This window comes from Cnephaeus nilssonii (assembly GCF_951640355.1).
Source record: "Cnephaeus nilssonii genome assembly, chromosome: 17".
NCBI classification, from domain to species: domain Eukaryota; kingdom Metazoa; phylum Chordata; class Mammalia; order Chiroptera; family Vespertilionidae; genus Cnephaeus; species Cnephaeus nilssonii.
This window is the reverse complement of record NC_137088.1, coordinates 10522193-10539716: the sequence shown is the minus strand read 5'-3', so window position 1 is coordinate 10539716 and position 17524 is coordinate 10522193. Positions and strand designations below refer to the sequence as shown.

The 17524-nt window shown below is 48.1% G+C and overlaps 1 protein-coding gene across 2 annotated transcripts in view; it reads left to right on the top strand.

The window, feature by feature from the left end:
- MLH1 (mutL homolog 1) overlaps positions 1 to 17524 on the top strand; it is a 33340-nt gene that overhangs the window by 13424 nt on the left and 2392 nt on the right. Inside the window, exons 10-16 of one of the 2 annotated variants that reach the window (XM_079794981.1) lie at positions 2180 to 2273; positions 3372 to 3525; positions 5426 to 5781; positions 7437 to 7585; positions 14203 to 14311; positions 15659 to 15722; positions 17313 to 17477. In XM_079794981.1, the coding sequence (XP_079651107.1) occupies positions 2180 to 2273; positions 3372 to 3525; positions 5426 to 5781; positions 7437 to 7585; positions 14203 to 14311; positions 15659 to 15722; positions 17313 to 17477 (1091 nt within the window). The remainder of the gene's footprint in view (positions 1 to 2179; positions 2274 to 3371; positions 3526 to 5425; positions 5782 to 7436; positions 7586 to 14202; positions 14312 to 15658; positions 15723 to 17312; positions 17478 to 17524) is intronic. The other variant, XM_079794982.1, reaches the window with a different exon arrangement.

Sequence of the window (17524 nt, the reverse complement as noted above, 5' to 3'; positions counted from 1 at the left end):
CAGGCAGTCGGACATCCCTCTCACAATCCAGGACTGCTGGCTCCCAACTGCTTGCCTGCCTGCCTTCCTGATTGCCCCTAACCGCTTCTGCCTGCCAGCCTGATCACCCCCTAACCACTCTGCTGCCAGCCTGTTTGCCCCAACTACCCTCCTCTGCCGGCCTGGTCACCCCTAACTGCCCTCTCCTGCAGGGTTGATCACCTCCAACTTCCCTCCCTTGCAGGCCTGGTCCTTCTCAACTGCCCTCCCTTGCAGGCCGGGTGCCTCCCAACTGCCCTCTCCTGCTGGCCACCTTGTGGTGGCCATCTTGTGTCCACATGGGGGCAGGATCTTTGACCACATGGGGGCAGCTATATTGTGTTGGAGTGATGGTCAATCTGCATATTACTCTTTTATTAGATAGGATAGAGGCCTGGTACAGGGGTGGGGGCCAGCTGGTTTGCCCTGAAGGGTGTCCCGGATCAGGTGGGGGTTCCCTTGGGGCGTGGGGCGGCCTGAGCGAGGGGCCTGTGGTGTTTGCAGGCCGGCCACGCCCCCTGGCAACCCGAGCGGAGGCCCTGGTATCTGGAATTTATTTTCCTTCTACAATTGAAACTTTGTAGCCTGGAGCGGAGCCAAGCCTGGGCTCCCTCCGAGGCCGGCAGCCATTTGTGTTGGGGTTATAATTGAAACTTTGTTGCCTTAAGCAGGTGAGCCCAGCCAGGGTGTGCGGAAAGCTTTGCTTCCCCTGTTGCCGGCGGCAACCCTGGCCTGCTCTCTCAAGCTCCAATCTGCCGCCATTTGTTTGAATTTATTTACCTTCTATAATTGAAACTTTGTAGCTTGAGTGGAGGCTTAGGCCTGGCAAGGGCAGGCGGAAAGCTTGGCTTTCTCTGTTACCTAGGAAACCTTGCTCTCTGTGGCTGTAGCCATCTTGGTTTGGGTTAATTTGCATGCTCGCTCTGGTTGGCTTGTGGGCGTGGCTTGTGGTGTGTCAGAGGTATGGTCAATTTGCATATTTGTCTATTATTAGGTAGGATTTTTGTTTTGTGTGCTTGCTACTGGAAATGATATAACACTCCCTTTCATTTATAGTGATAACCAGCGATGAATGTCCCCAGTAATACATATTGGACAGCACTTGTTCAAAACAATATAGAAACAGTAAGGAGAGAGCCATGTTTTATAGCCACGTTCTGTTAAGCTGATTTGTATTGGCAGGGTCTTTTCCAGCTTCGTTGGGAGGGGCGTAAGCTAGAAGGACTTCTAACAAGCTTGCTTCCACCAAGGCTCAGAAAATGTTTTCATTTGTTGTTTCCTGACTACGAAGAGTAACTGCTTTGTAACATATGTGTCAGCTACCGAACAGACAAGCAAAGGTCCCTATGAGTGCCATCTGAGTAGGTCACGTCCATGCTTCTGGTGGGCTGTTTACCACACAGGCTCTGCGTAACATGAGCTAATCTGGTCTTGCGGCCAAGTTCCCGAAAGCAGAGAGGGGTCAGGCTCTTACTCGGTTGTCTCACACGCTAGGCTCGCTCAGTTGGCAGGGACAGAGAACAGTCCTATGGCATGTCTCAAGTTCAGAAGGCTCCACAGAGGGCCGCCAGCTGTCCCTCTGTCAGTGCCCACACCTGCTCCAGCCTGTGTGGGCCGGACACGTGAGATACAGCACAGTGAGGTTATTGAGGGGGATGTTGTGAGCACCCAGAGTATAATTTCTTCCCTGATAAAATCAGGCCACTCTTTTGATTGGAATTAAATTGACCACTTGCACACACAGCCCTCTAGTAGTGCTGGGGGGAGGGTGAAGAGGGGGCGTTTTTTACCAGCTCACTGTCCTCCAGCACGTGTCACACGTGACTGGTGGCCAGTGTGTATTGGCAGGATGAGGAGTCTGAGGGCTGACGTCAGACTGCCCACTGCCCAGCAAGGGCAAAGGCAGTCCGCGTGGCTGACCGAGGGGGAGGGAAGTGGCAGGCAGGATTGACTGCTACTCGGTGAGAGGAGAGACCCCAGGCCCGTGGTAAGATGTGGGGGAGGAGCCACAGGGAAAGGGGGCTCTTCCTTCTGGGAGTCTGATGTGGGAGTCACCCCAGAGGTGGTCTTCCCGAGGTGATTTCATGGCGATGTGACTGTTCACCTGTCACCTCACCCGTCAGGACGGTTGTGAGCTGCTTCCTTCCCTTTTCTTTTTTAGATCGTCTGGTAGAGTCAACTTCCTTAAAAAAAGCCATTGAAACGGTGTATGCAGCATATTTACCCAAAAACACACACCCGTTCCTGTACCTCAGGTAACGTAGCACCGAACTGCCCGCCCACCAGGCACAAGAAACAGAATTCCATCACGCTGTCCTCTCTGAGAGAGACGGCTTGCCAGCAGCCGCTGGGCGTGAACCCCAAGCCCCACCAGCACAGGGTGTTCCGTCCCTTCTCGCAGTGCAGGGCGCCGTTTTCTTTCATTTGTTCACTCCCGCAGCAGAACCTCACAGAGCCGCCCATGTGCCAGGCGCTGTGCTGCTAAAACAGATGTGAGCTGGCCTCCTGAGCCAGGCAGAAGTTGCCCCTAACCTGGCAGGGAAACCCCTTCTGCCTCCTGGGGCCCTCCAGGGCCCCCTACTGACAAAGGTTCACATTGCAAAGCTTCATTATCACAGAGCAAGCAATGAAAGATGGATTTGGAGCTGAGACATAAGGTGATAGCTTGCACATCCTCTCAGCTGATTTTTTTTTTTTTAGAGAGAAGGAGAGAATGAGAGAGAGAGAGAAACAGAGAGAGAGAGAGAGAGAGAGAGAGAGAGAAACATTGATCGGTTGCCTTCTGTATGTACCCCAACTAGGGATTGAACCCGCAACCTGGAATTGCCCTGACCGGGAATTGAATGGGCGACTCTTCAGTGCACCGACCAGGGCTAAACTGACTTTTGTATTACATTTTAGTGATAGAAAGTTTTCTCACATAAATACTTGTTTTGATCTTCACGTAATACCAACCAAAAGTAGGGGACAGGTTCATGTTTACAGATGAGAAAACCGACCCAGAGAAGTTAAGTGACTTGCCCCAGGTCACATAATAAAAAATTCCACTAGTTCTGGAATGATAGTAACAGCTGACATACAGTAAATGTGCCAGTTGCATGTAAAGTGCTTTATATGAAATTAATCTCCACTTTACAAATGAGGAAGCTGAGGTAAAGAAAGACGATGTAACCTGCCCCAAGCTACACAGCTTCTCGTAGTGGAGTCAGCCCTGAGCCCAGGTCACTCAGACTTGACCCTGAAGTTTTGACCATTTTGTCATTTGGCCTCAAGACGTCTTGGCCACCACATATACGACGTGTGAGCCCCCCAGTCCTGCACCATCTGGGGTAATTGGTCTCTCTTTCTGCCAGTCTAGAAATCAGCCCGCAGAATGTGGATGTCAACGTGCACCCCACGAAGCACGAGGTCCACTTCCTGCACGAGGACAGCATCCTGGAGCGGGTGCAGCAGCATGTGGAGAGCAAGCTCCTGGGCTCCAACTCCTCCAGGACCTACTTCACCCAGGCGAGCTGCTGCCACCTGTTTCTCTGGTTTCCTGTGGCATAGTGCCCGTGTGGGATTGGCTGCTGCTTAGAGTCATTGAACGTGCCCTAATCCTCCATATTGCCCATGAAACGGAAACTCTAGAGGCATGATTTTATTCAGAGTAAACAACTTGTTTTGCAAGAATTCTTGGTAGAAGGGGCCATGCACTTCCTATCGCATCCCAGCAGGAGGTGCACACTGACCTGTTCTGTCATTCCGGTGATCGGCTGGTGATAGTCTGATTCCTTCATTGTAAAGCGCCTCCCTAATGGTTTCACCATCATGGGTGGCCGTAACCTGACTCAGTTATTTCATTCGGATGGCAGATTATTCGGATAGCAGGATTTTCTGATTTTATAATTTTTTTCTGTTAATTCATTAGAATTATTCTGTTTAGAAGAACTTTCCCTCATTTGTTAGAGCTGTTTGGTTATCCTGAAATACAGTTCATACTAGGAAGTAAGGATAAATCTGAATTCTATCCTTTTAATTATCATTTTGCAAAGGAATAAGTTGGTGTTCTAGTAATCTCCAATATGACATTTAATGACTTTTTTCTCCCTTTTTGTCTCTTTTTAAAAAATATATATATATATTTTATTGATTTTTTACAGAGAGGAAGGGGGAGGGACAGAGTGCCAGAAACATCGATGAGAGAGAAACATCCATCAGCTGCTTCCTGCACACCTCCTACTGGGGATGTGCCCGCAACCAACACACATGCCCTTGACCGGAATCGAACCTGGGACCCTTCAGTCCACAGGCTGACACTCAAGCCACTGAGCCGAACTGGTCAGGGCTCCCTTTTTATCTCTTCCTGTTAATCAATTATGGTCATTTCTCTCTCTCTGTTTTTGTTAAAACTCATCCAAGGATATTTTTCCCATTGATTTTTTTAGAGTGAAAGTGATTGATGTGAGAGAGACACATCGATTGGTTGCCTCCTGCACATGCCTCAACCGAGGCCGGGGATCAAGCCTGCAACACAGATACATGCCCTTGACCAGGACTCAAACCACAACCCTTCAGTGCGTGGGCTGATGCTCTAATCACTGAGCCATGCAGGCCAGGCCTCATTTCTCTCTTTGATGTTCAAGTTATTTCATCTGAGACCAAGGGAAGCCCCTTCAAGCTGGTGTTCTTATCCTTTTGACCCAGTTTCATTCGTCTTTGATAGTTTATTTGTTCCTGGCATGACAAGATATTCTAGGTTCTCTTTGTACTTTCCCAGTCCATTTCTCCAAGGAGCTCTGATTTATTTTAGAAGGGAATGGTATTTAGAGGCTGTAATCTGGATCGGGGGGTCCTCATTACTACTGGGTGGTCATTGCTTTGGGCCTTTCCAGTGGACAGAGCTAGGAAATATATATATTTAAAAGTAAACAGAATGGTGGTTGCCAGGAGCTGGGGAGAGGGGAGGATTTTAGTGTCAAGGGCACAGGGGTTCAGTTTGGAAGGATAAAAAGTGTGAAGATGAATGGTGGTGATGGTCACACAACAGTGTGAATGGTTAATGCCACAGAACTATATACTTAACAACAGTTAAGTGGTAAATTTTGTGTTATGTATATTTTACCACAATAAAAAAGTAAAATCCTCTTACGGCAGCAGGAAAAACCTAAAAATGTTAGAACTTTTCACTGATATTTCCATTTTAAACCAATTTTAAGACTATAAAGATTTGGTGAGTTTTTGACTTTTATATTTGTGTATCTTTATTTTTATACTTCAAAGTTAGGTCCGATTTGCTTCTGTAATAATAATTCTGTTATGATAACCACACCTGGTTTGAGCTTTTCCCCAGCACTGCTCCGCTCTGGGCTCTGGGCTTCTGGACTTCGGATTCTGAACCTTCCCACTGTCTTCTCTTTTATCACAGACGTTACTACCCAGTCTTGCTGGCCCCTCTGGGGAGGTGGTTAAATCCACAACGCCCTCGTCTGCTTCTGGAAGTGGCGACAAAGTGTATGCCCACCAGATGGTCCGCACTGATTCCCGGGAGCAGAAGCTCGATGCCTTTCTGCAGCCTGCGAGCAAAGTCAGTCAGCCCCAGGCCATTGCCCCGGAGGACAGCACAGGCACCGCCAGGGCCAGGCAGCAAGATGAGGAAATGCCGGAGCTCCCAGCCCCCGCCGACGTGGCTGCCCAGAGTCAGAGCTCGGAGGGGATCCCAACTACGGGGACTTCGGAAACGTCAGAGAAGAGAGGGTCCTCCTCCAGCCCGGACAACCCAAGGTATGGCCCTTTAGGAAAAGTGCAACTTGCCTCCTTTGTTCTGTAATAAAACTGCCTCCAACGTGGGCTGTTCGTGAACCACTTGTATCTCCTCTCCCCCCTCGGCCTCCGATGGGACAGTGCTGGGGTCTTGTCCACTGTCTGCCTTTGACCAGGTCTTGAGAGTCACCCATCATAGTGGCCTTTGAATTGTCTTAAATGTCCATGATCCCAAGCATTAGTTAAAAACATCAGGGAAAAAATCAGATTTCCCCCGTAATTTTAGTGATGACTTTTGATAAGGCCTCAACTGCAGCGGTGGCTAGAGAGAAGCCTAGCATACGTGGAGGATTCTCTTCCACCCCACTCAAACCCGCTGTCACTCCTTTCAGAAGAAACACACTTTCTCAGGTCAGGTTAGGAACCTCCCTGAAGCACGTGGCTGGTGGTGAGCGCGGGTAGAGAAAGAAGGCAGGACCAGGACTAGGGACTGCCGTTGCATTTTGAGCATTTCCAGGACAGTCTGCAGCTTCCTGAAAGACACCACGCTGAAGTCTGTGAGGTGGATATTCATTGTTTGTGTTCAGGTACTGAACCTGGAGCTCAGCGTCATCTGCCCAAGGCCACACATCCACTGGGTGGCCGACCACAAAGCTCTGGTACTAACCGGCCATTGGAACTTGGATACGTTATTTAACTCCTGTTTGCTCATTTCTGAGTCAGTCTAGTGAGATGATGTCTAAGGGTTTTCCCCCCCGAGAACAATGAAGGATCCTAACTTTTATTGAGCACCCACTATGTGCCAGATACTTTACCTACATTATCTCATTTCATGCTCTTAACAGCCCTGCCAGGGAAGTATTACATTTCTCTTTATTACTTGGGAAACTAATACCACAAGCTGTTTAACCACACAGCAAAGGAAATCTTTTAAAACCAGAAGTCAGATTGGATGGTCCTCTGCTGAAAAGCAGTGGCTTCCTGTTGCACTCGGGATAAAACCCCTGTCCTCCCTCCGGCCCACCACTTCCCTCTCCCGCGAGGTGTCTGGCCACACTGCTCTGGTGCCGACCTGAGCTCACAGAGCTTCGCACCCCTGCGCTCTCGCTGTTCCCTCGGCCGAGGGAGACTGGCTTCTTGTCAGGCAGATCTCAGCTCAGATGTCACCTCTTACCAGAGGCCTTCCTTGTCCATTTCATCTAAAGTTCTCTCTCTCACTTCCCCGCCATTCTATGACGTTCCCTTGTTTTATTTTCTTCATAGCATTTGTTGCTACTTAAAATGATTTCTGTTCCATTGCTGTTTGACTCCCACGGCAGACCCTTTGTCGGCCTTGTTCATGGCTGAATGTAGTATATAACAGTGCCTGATGGGGAGGTAAACGGAGCGCTGAAGAATGAGACTTGGGAAGGTCAGCTCACCCGCGGCTCTGCAGGGCCATGCTAGGCTCCAGATTCCTGGTGCGTGCAGGCCCGGGCGGGCCCTGAGGGTTGGCAGAGAAGCAGCGTGCCGGAGAACAGACTGCCTGCCGCCGGGATCCCTCCCAGATGTGCAGAGCCAGCACAGAGAAGCTGCCCCCTTCTCCAAGATGCAGGACACCAGTTGGGCTGATCTATTAGTATTTTTTTAATTTAGAAAGAATAGTAGTGATCTGCCAGTTCCTTATCTCATTGCAGAAAGAGACATCGGGAAGGCTCCGACATGGAGATGATGGAAGATGAGTCCCGGAAGGAAATGACGGCAGCTTGCACCCCCCGGAGAAGGATCATTAACCTCACCAGTGTTCTGAGTCTCCGGGAAGAAATTAACGAGCGGGGACATGAGAGTACGTAAGTGCCGCGTCTGTCGGGGTCTCAGGGCCGGGGCTGCTAACGTCTAGTTTTGGGGAATACAGAACGTATTCAGGTTAGATGGCCACTGCAGCCTGCTGAGCAAACCTCCCCTTTCCTAACCCACAGCAGCAGCAGCTCAAAGGCAGGTCTCAGCTGGGAGGAAAGGGGAAAAGTAGTCTCTGGTTTTAATTGGAATTAATCGGTATTCTCAGTAAACCACAGGAGCCATCATTTAAACAAGCTTCAGTTTGTTTCTTAACTTAAAGCAGCAAAGTTCCACTCCCGTGGGCGGGCTGGCGTGCTGTCGCTGAAGGTGACAGGCTCTGAGGGTCCTGGGTTCCCCTCCTGCCACTCCCACTTCTGTGTGACCTGAGACTCCTGACTTAACCTTCCGTGCCTCAGTTTCCCTCAGCTGTAAAGAGATTAATTTTACCCTCCAAGATAATTGTATTGGTTAGAGATAAAATGTCGGTAAAACACTTGTTGGAGAGTAAGGAATCGGTAGATATTTTTATAACCTGGAGACAAAGTGATAAACCGTCATCGTCCTCAGAAACAGCCTCCCAGAATGCGGAGCGGACAGCTCCATTCTGGGCCCCTTTACTTCAAAACTAACTTCATGGTTTTAGGAAATAAAGGGGGCTAGTCACCTCCCAGGGGTGAACCGACCAGGGGTTGAGGTGTGACAGCGACTTGTCCCTCTCAGCACTGACCCCACTTGGACACCATTGCTCTGCCCTGTGTCTACACGAGTTGGCATGGCTTTTCCATTTTCCGTCTGCAACACATTTCTTTCTTTCTTTCTTTCTTTCTTTCTTTCTTTCTTTCTTTCTTTCTTTTTATTGTTTTTTTACAGAGAGGAAGGGAGAGGGATAGTTAGAAACATCGATGAGAGAGAAACATCGATCAGCTGCCTCCTGCACACCCCCTACCGGGGATGTGCCCGCAACCAAGGTACATGCCCTTGACCGGAATCGAACCTGGGACCCTTCAGTCCGCAGGTCGACGCTCTAGCCACTGAGCCAAACCGGTTAGGGCTGCAACACATTTCTTGATTAGAATAAATTTCAACACTGCTATAAAATGTGTCTTAAACGACGACAACCGAAAGAAAACGGGTACCTTTCCCACTAATCCACCGCCTCCTGGAACAGCTGTTCTGACTCATGGCCTCTGTCATTTTCAGGTTTGAGAGAAGTCAGGACGGCCTGTTTGCCTTTCTTACTTGCTGCCTCTTTTCTCAGCACTCGGGCTTTTGTCTGCATGGGGGGATACAGGCTGCCTCCATGCGGGGACAGAACTGTAAGAGCTTCCTGTGACGAAGGTCTTGCCGGTTGTGGAAGTAGCTGCCACCTGGCTCCTGGTGTTTGTTTCCATGAAGATGTGCTCTGGGTTGCTCTTTCCCTGTTATTAGCTTCCCAGCTGGGAGCCCTGAAAACCACTTTAAATTATGTCAGAAAGGTGGGCTGTTACTGATGTATTTAGCAGTTTTCCTACGGGTGATTTTAATGGACCCCCTCAGATCTGGAATTTGCAGTTTTCTTTAAGGGTTTGTCTCTCTTGTGCGAAGCAGGCTATGTAAAGTTCAATTTCAATAAATTTCTGAGTAGGTGCCAACTGTTTTCAGTGCGGTGTAAAAATAACGTGCGTCAGGTTTGATGCGGTTCGGAGTCCATTGCTGAGGCTAAGATGAGGCATCTGAATACTCTAAGATTGTGTATTCCTACACATCATCTCATGGAAGTCTAGAATAGTCTGATGCGGGAAAGCCGGTTGACTTTGAGTTGAATGCCGTACAGGGGTTTCTCGGCAGAGAGCCGGGCACGTGGCCTTAGTAGGCGTTTGCCAAAGGAGTAAGTGAATGAGAGGAGCAGCCTGGCAGTGAAGCCTGACAGTTTTTATTCCGAAAGGATGTCCAAGTTGAACGCCCCGTCAGACGACTCCCTGGTGTCTGGTGGATTTACCCATTTCTGGTGGCACATTCGTCAAATGAGGTCAGTTTTTGGCCCCGAATCCAGTGTCATGTTCCACAGGTTTGGGCCCATCTCCGGTTAGTAATGCCTGAACTTACGTATTGCTGGTTCCATCATTTCAGTCTGTAAATTAATGAGGACCAGGAGTGTCCTAGGTTATTTGCTATCATTTGAATGTGAAAGCATGCTTAACATTTTATCCACAACTTTATTTTCTTTTCTTGGTCTTTGGTGAACAGTCCTGGGTCTAAATGTACATGCTCATATTGACTGTCCCCGGGTGAGTTTCTCTGGCACATGAAATCAGCTCGCAGACACCTGTCCAGTATCTTCTCGGTACAGAATGTGCCATGCCAAGGCCTGGCAGGAAGGGAGCTGAATGAACCGCGGGCCCTGCCATGAATGCTGTGGGACTGCTCACGATGGAACTGGCGGCAGCGTGAGGAAGAGGGACACACACTGTCACAGCGCCCAGGCTGAGGGCTGCTGGCTGGGCTCAGGGTGTGACCCATGTCCCGGGGCTGCTGCCGCTGGTGCAGCCGCGTGGAGCTCCCGCCCTGCACAGCCCTCAGGCGCTGGAGGACCGGCCCCCTGCCCTGGTTTGGCTTCACTCGCTCTGGGAAGCATGCTGAGACCAAGGCCTCCATTGTGAACTCAGATGTGTGGTTTGGCTTGGAAGGTAGAAGGATTTTGTCCCATTTGGCTGCTGGCAGAATGGCAGGGACATGCCCACAGGCTTCTGTGCTCTGGGCGTTTGGGGGGAAGAATAAACGGAGGCCCTTCAGGTCCTGCGAAGAGGCTGTGAGGGGTCCAGATAGCCTCATGGCACCCAGTTAGAAGAGCCTGCCTGTCCTCCTGGTGGATTGGTGCCTGGCGGAAAGCAGCCTGCAAGCCTCGGGCGGGGGGCAGGCGCCGCCTCCGCGGCCTGGGTGCTGGCCCGGGCCTGCAGGAGCCGCGGCCGGCCAGAGCCCCCGGCCAGATGTGTGGAAACTCCGCCGCCTCAGTGCCGCACACGTCCTCTCCTCAGTGCCTCATCAGTCAGGACTATTTGATGTTCTCCAGCTTTTAAAATAATCATTTTCTGCCCACGCAGAACATCCTGCAGAGACGCTGAGTTGCCAGTGGGAACAGAGGGGAACACTTATTCTAAAAATGAAGAAAACAAGCTTTTTTTTTTTTTTAATTGGGGAGCAGGGAGTGTTGCAGAACTTATGTAACAACAGCTGTGGTGCCCGAGCTTTAAAAAAAAGCATAGTGAAGACGTGATGTGCAGGCTTCCTGCTGTTTCCACACCCTTGCCCTTTGGGCTCCAGCCCCTCTTCCTCCAGCCCTGCTGCAGGGCATATGCTTAGGAGAGTTACTGCTGGGCCATAAACGACAGTTGTTTTCCAAAGGGGTCGGATGAAGGTACAGTCCCACCAACCATGTGAAGAAGTTGCATTTGCTCACTTCTCCTCCAGTGTCTGATCTGGTATCTGATGGTGGTTTTTATTTACGTTTCCTTAGTTACTGAGGAAGTGGAGTAAGTATATGTCCTCTTCTGTTAGGCCTGTTTGGTCTCTGACCCATTTTTCTGTTGGGTTTTTGGTCTTTTCTGATTTTAGGAGTCCTTTATATATTCTGGGTAGTAATCAGATACATGGAAATACTACCCCCCCGCTCCCCCCCCGCCCCCCCCGTTCAGGGCTCATCTGGTATTTTTTTCTTATGAATACTTCTTTTATGAACAGAAATTCATAGATTTAATGTAGACAGTTTTTATGAATTATGCTTTACAGATTGGCTCTTTTATCTTAGGTAGGAAATTATTCCTAATTCTGAGATAATTAAATATATACTCTCCTAAAATGCTTATACCTAAATCTTATTCCACCTGGAATTCATCTTTGGTATATGGCATTAGATTCATGTGAACATCTGATGTTCCCTAATACATTGTTATTGTCAATGTGTTTGGATTTAGCAAATACTATTTGCTCATAATTCTTTCTCTCTGACCTTTTATAGTCTGCCCTAAGCACATCCTTCAGTGGGGCCTTTGGCAAACGGAGTTTTGCTTTGTCTAATTCATTCTTCTTTTGAAAAGGTTGTGTTTTGCTTGGTTTAAAATTCAAGATTATAAATTATTTTTTTTAGTGCATTGAAGGTGTTAGTCTATCTTTTTTTGGCTAGTAGTGTTGCTGTTGAAAATTCACCAATCAGTCTTATATTTTACTAGAAGCCCGGTGCACGAAATTCGTGCACGGCGGGGGGTTGTCCCTCAGCCCAGCCTGTACCCTCTCCAATCTGGGACTCCTGGAGGGATGTCCGACTGCCCGTTTAGGCCCGATCCTGGTGGGGCCTAAACAGGCAGTCGGACATCCCTCTCACAATCCAGGATCGGGCCTAAACGGGCAGTCGGACATCCCTCTCACAATCCAGGACTGCTGGCTCCCAACTGCTTGCCTGCCTGCCTTCCTGATTGCCCCTAACCGCTTCTGCCTGCCAGCCTGATCACCCCCTAACCACTCCGCTGCCAGCCTGGTTGATGCTTAACTGCTCCCCTGCCAGCCTGTTTGCCCCCAAATTCCCTCCTCTGCCAGCCTGGTCACCCCTAACTGCCCTCTCCTGCAGGGTTGATCACCTCCAACTGCCCTCCCTTGCAAGCCTGGTCCCTCTCAACTGCCCTCCCTTGCAGGCCAGGTGCTTCCCAACTGCCCTCCCCTGCTGGCCATCTTGTGGTGGCCATCTTGTGTCCACATGGGGGCAGGATCTTTGACCACATGGGGGCAGCTATATTGTGTGTTGCAGTGATGATCAATCTGCATATTACTCTTTTATTAGATAAGATAGAGGCCTGGTGCACAGGTGGGGGCCAGCTGGTTTGCCCTGAAGGGTGTCACAGATAAGGGTGGGGTTCCCTTGGGGCGTGGGGTGGCCTGAGCGAGGGGCCTGTGGTGGTTTGCAGGCCGGCCACGCACCCTGGCAACCCAAGCAGAGGCCCTGGTATCTGGGATTTATTTTCCTTCTACAATTGAAACTTTGTAGCCTGGAGCAGAGCCAAGCCTGCTGCTCCCTCGGGGGCGGCAGCCATATCTGTGGCAGTTAATTCACCTTCTACAATTGAAACTTTGTAGCCTTAAGCGGGTGAGCCCGGCCAGGGTGTGTGGAAAGCTTTGTTTCCCCTGTTGCCGCCGGCAACCCTGGCCTGCTCTCTCAAGCTCCATTCTGCCGCCATTTGTTTGAATTTGTTTACCTTCTATAATTGAAACTTTGTAGCTTGAGTGGAGGCTTAGGCCTGCAACGGCTATGGAAAGCTTGGCTTCCTCTGTTACCTAGGAAACCTTGCTCTCTGTGGCTGTAGCCATCTTGGTTTGGGTTAATTTGCATACTCACCCTGATTGGCTGGTGGGCGTGGCTTGGCTGGTGGGCGTGGTTTATGTAGCGGAGTGATGGTTAATTTGCATATTACCATTTTTATTAGAGAGGATTACTTTCTGGGTAATCCCTCTTTTGTCTTTGAGTGTACTTAGTATCTTTCTCAACATCTCCCTGGGCCAGGTGTGGATTTTGTTGGGCCTTGTGGAGCTGAGAATTGGTGTCTTGCATCCCTTCTGTTTTCTACCTCTTTGTTTCTCTGTGCTGCATTCTAGATAATTTCTTTAAATTGGCTTTCTGGTTAATTACCTTGCCAACTTTGTCTAATCTGTTCTTAAGTCTATCTTGATTTTTAATTTCAATTATTTTTCATTTTTAGAAATTTTATTTCTTTTGGAAATCTCCTTGATCATTTTGATACTCCTGCTTCTTTTATTCTAATACCTCTTTACTGAATATACTTATTTTATCTTCTTTACTGATATTTCCAGTCTCTGAAACCTTTGCAGGCAGGATTCTGTGATTTCTTCTGGATTCTAATTCTTTGAGTTTTGTAACTCCTGACTGCTAGTTGCTGGTACTTTATCTGTGAGGAACTATTTGAAGCCTGGATTGGAGATGGATTTCCCCAGAGAAATTTGCATTTGGTTCTGTCAGGGACCTGGAAGAACAGTCAGCCCTGGAATCTCTTTAAACTAAAACCTGCACGTAAGGTGTTCCCATAACCTGCTTTGTGAGGACCAGCTTATGGTTATAAACTCTCAGGGATGTAATCTTTTCTTTACTCCCAACACCAAGGCTTGAGGCAGTGGGCACCTTTCCTGAGTGCCCTTTGAGGGGGCAGGAGTGGACAGGGACATGCTGGCACTTCTTTTCCTTCACACGCGGGTGCAGCCTTCGGGGGCTCAGCCTCATGTGTGGGGAGTGCTCTCCTGTTAGGCTTCTGTCCTCCTTTCTCCACGCCTCAGGGCCTGCAGAAGCGAGAGCTCACGACCCACGGGGACCCTCTGGTGTCATTGGATGAAGTGGCCTCGGGGCTCTCGTCACTTCTCTGCTTCCTGCTGTCTCAGATTGTGATCTTTGATTATTCCTGAATCCGTTGGCAATTCCGCGTTGCATTCTGAAAGATTAGTTATTAGTTTTATTCCTCGTTTGTGTTCGTTTTCAGCAAGAGGTTCAGTTCGGGCATCTTGACTTACCTGCCTCTAGTTCGGGCTTGGTGCTTTGGACCGCGGTGGTGCTGGTGGGCCGGCACCACTTACCTGTGCTTTGTTTTCCAGCCCTGCAGGAGATGCTGCACAACCACTCCTTCGTGGGCTGTGTGAATGCGCAGTGGGCCTTGGCACAGCACCAGACCAAGTTATACCTTCTCAACACCACCAAGCTGAGGTACGTCAGTGAGCAGTGAAAAGAGCAGAGCGACTAGGAGAAAAGTCCTGGGGGCGCAGGCACAACACGCCAGGGAGAGCAGCAGCTTGGCATAGTTGGAAAACCCCAGGCTTTGAAGTCGGACAGACGTGGCTTCAAATCCAGGCTCAGCCATTTCCCACTGATGTGACGGTGGGCAAGTTTCTTTCCAAAACTTCGTCACAGACTTCTCATCTGTAAAGTGGGATGAACTTGCAGGGGGTTGTGTATAAGAAATGACGTGAGAAACCTGGCGTTTGGTAGCACTCTGGATGGTGGCTGCTGAGACCCAGGTGTTGAAGGCAGTGCTGGAAGAGAAGTCTGGCATCTGCTGTGATGGAGGATGTAAACGAAAGCAGGCCGGAGGGCTCCATTCTTCCAGCATTGGTAACGTGGCGAAGGCTGCAGTAACCACCAAACAAGCCAGGGGGTTGAGCACAGACGGGATGATCCCAGCAGAGCCATTTGCTCAGTGCATAGCCAGCAACATCTGTATGGATTGTTTCCAGGGACCTTGATGGATGAGCTCCTGTTGAGTCTAGAACTGTTTAAATATGTTGTCATATCGGTGGTACAGATGGGAGGGTGCTGCCACCTTCTGCTACCCGGCATCACTTGTCCACTGTGGGGCCCTTTCCCACCACGCCTGCTGTGGTCTCAGTGCTGCGTGGCCCTGTGAGTGGGGCAGCCACTATATGTTGCTTGGAGTTGCCACATGAGGTTTGATGCCCGTAACCTAGAAACCGCCCAGTCCAGAGCTCACTGTGGGCCACATTCCTCCTCGATATCGAACTCATTCCTCCTGGGCGTGGGAACCCTCGGGTGCAGCGCTCTTCAGCTCGTCTTTGCTGGGAGCAGCTTGTTGGGCTTGTCCAGAGGCCTGGCTCTTACTAATTTGTTGGGAATTTTACTCCCCTTGTTTGTCCTTTTCCAGCAGATCTAAGTGCATGATTCCCAAGGCTCCAGACCACACTTGTGTTCAGGTTCTTTCATATCAGATACAAATCCGGGGTGTCAGAAACCTTTGACAGCCCCAGGTTGGTGGGGACGGCACGGGTGATGGAAGCCAGACTTGGTCTTAGTGTCTGGACCTGTGTGTGGAGGCCCGCTGGGCAACTGGCCGGCCAAAGCCCTGGCCGCAGCGCACATTGGAATCCCCGCTCTGGAGGGAAAGGAGACCTTGGTAGGTGGTTAAAAAGGTTCCCCAGCAAGGCAGAACCACCTGTGTCCCCGCCAGGTTTCAAGGGCCAGTTCTCCTTTTGTCCCTACTGCTTGGCTCTCAAGCATGGATTCAGCTTATCCTTAAAGTCACTTCATTTTTATTTTCAGTGAAGAACTGTTCTACCAGATACTCATATATGACTTTGCCAATTTTGGTGTCCTGAGGTTATCGGTAAGTTTTTTTCCTGCTTCTCATTCCTGAAATTTCAACAACTGGTCATTTCTGAAAATACCTTTACCCTAATATCTTATTTGTAATGTGGTAAATTTTTCTAAATATGCTTAGAAGAGTTTTTGTATTGTACAATTTTCATATGGAGGTGTATCTTCAATTATAATACAGATTTATACAAAGAATAGTAATTTGGTAGCCAACTTAAACAAATGTTTATTATTATATAAATTAATATAGCTACTTAACAAAATTTGGAGATAAAAATAGAAATAAACATTCTCTAAAGCCTATGACCTAAACACAACCCCAAATGACAATTTTAGTCATTTCTTCCAGGACATTTTCATTGCCTAATTTTAGACTTAAAATCATACTACATATCTATGTAGTTTCATATCTTCTTTCTACATATGACATACTCTAAAAAAAAAAGCCTTCTAGAATTTTTATTGGGGAGGAAATCTTTTGTTAGATTTATCCCTTAGTATTTCACATCCTTTGACGCTATTGTAAATGGCATTTTTAAGAAATTCCAATTGTTTTTTGCTATATATAGCAAAGGAACTTGTCCATTTAAGTTTTTACTTTATTGGCATGAAGTTGTTCATGTTTTTTATTCTTTTTCAATTTTATTGATCTCAAATAACTTACTTTTGGTTTCATTAACTTTTCTCTATTTTTCTGATTTTTACTTCATAGACATTTGTTCTGATCTTTATTTAATGAGATAATCTTTATTTAATGAGATCTTTTATGGCCCAATATATGGCCTATGTTAGTAAATGTTCCATGTACATTTGAAAAGAATTTGTATTATTGAGTAGAATATTTCTTATAAAGGGCATGTACATCAAGTTGATGGTGATGCTCAAATCTTTTGTATGGTGGCTTTGTCTACTTGTTCTGCCATTTATTGAGAAAGGGGTATTGAAACCTCTAACTGTAATTGTGAATTTTTCTGTTTCTCTTTGTAGTTCTTTTAGTTTTATCCTTTATGTTTTAAAGCTATTATTGAATGTATAAACATTTAGGATTGTTAGGTCCTTTTGATTGAGTCCTCTATTGTTACGTAAAAATAAGAGCAGTGTACTGTGGGTTTATAACATGTAAGAGGAAAATGTATGACTACAGTAACATCAGAAAGGGAGAAATGGAGGAAAATTGAGGCATTTTATTTTTAACGGTAGATTTCAGTCTTCCTAATCCGGTGATTGACCTGAAATGTCATTCGATTTAACTAATTCACCCTCCCCATAGCTTCAGTTATGGGTAAGGCAGTAGAAAGAAACAATCTACCTAGTGATTTGCTAGAAATACGGAAGTGGTGTCCTTAAAGCTACACAGAAGGAAAGTGCCTCCTCACCGCCTCACCCTGCCCACCTGTTCAGGAGGCTGTTTGTGTCACATCTTTGTTGAAATGGCCATAGAGGAGGAGGAGGAAGAGGTTTTATTGTGAATGTTGTTTTCTTGGGAACGTGTGTTAGATTTGTGGGTTCTCACCTCCTGTTGTGATCATGGTTTTGTGGGAATTCACGCTTCATTTGGATGTGCTCACACTTGCTTCTTCCTGTTCTTGCTCCTTCCTAGGAGCCAGCCCCGCTCTTTGACCTCGCCATGCTCGCTTTAGACAGTCCCGAGAGTGGCTGGACAGAGGAAGATGGTCCCAAAGAAGGACTTGCCGAATACATTGTTGAGTTCCTGAAAAGGAAGACTGAGATGCTTGCAGACTACTTCTCTTTGGAAATTGACGAGGTGCGCGATGGCTCTATTTACGCCTCTGTAGTATTCTTTGATGAGTC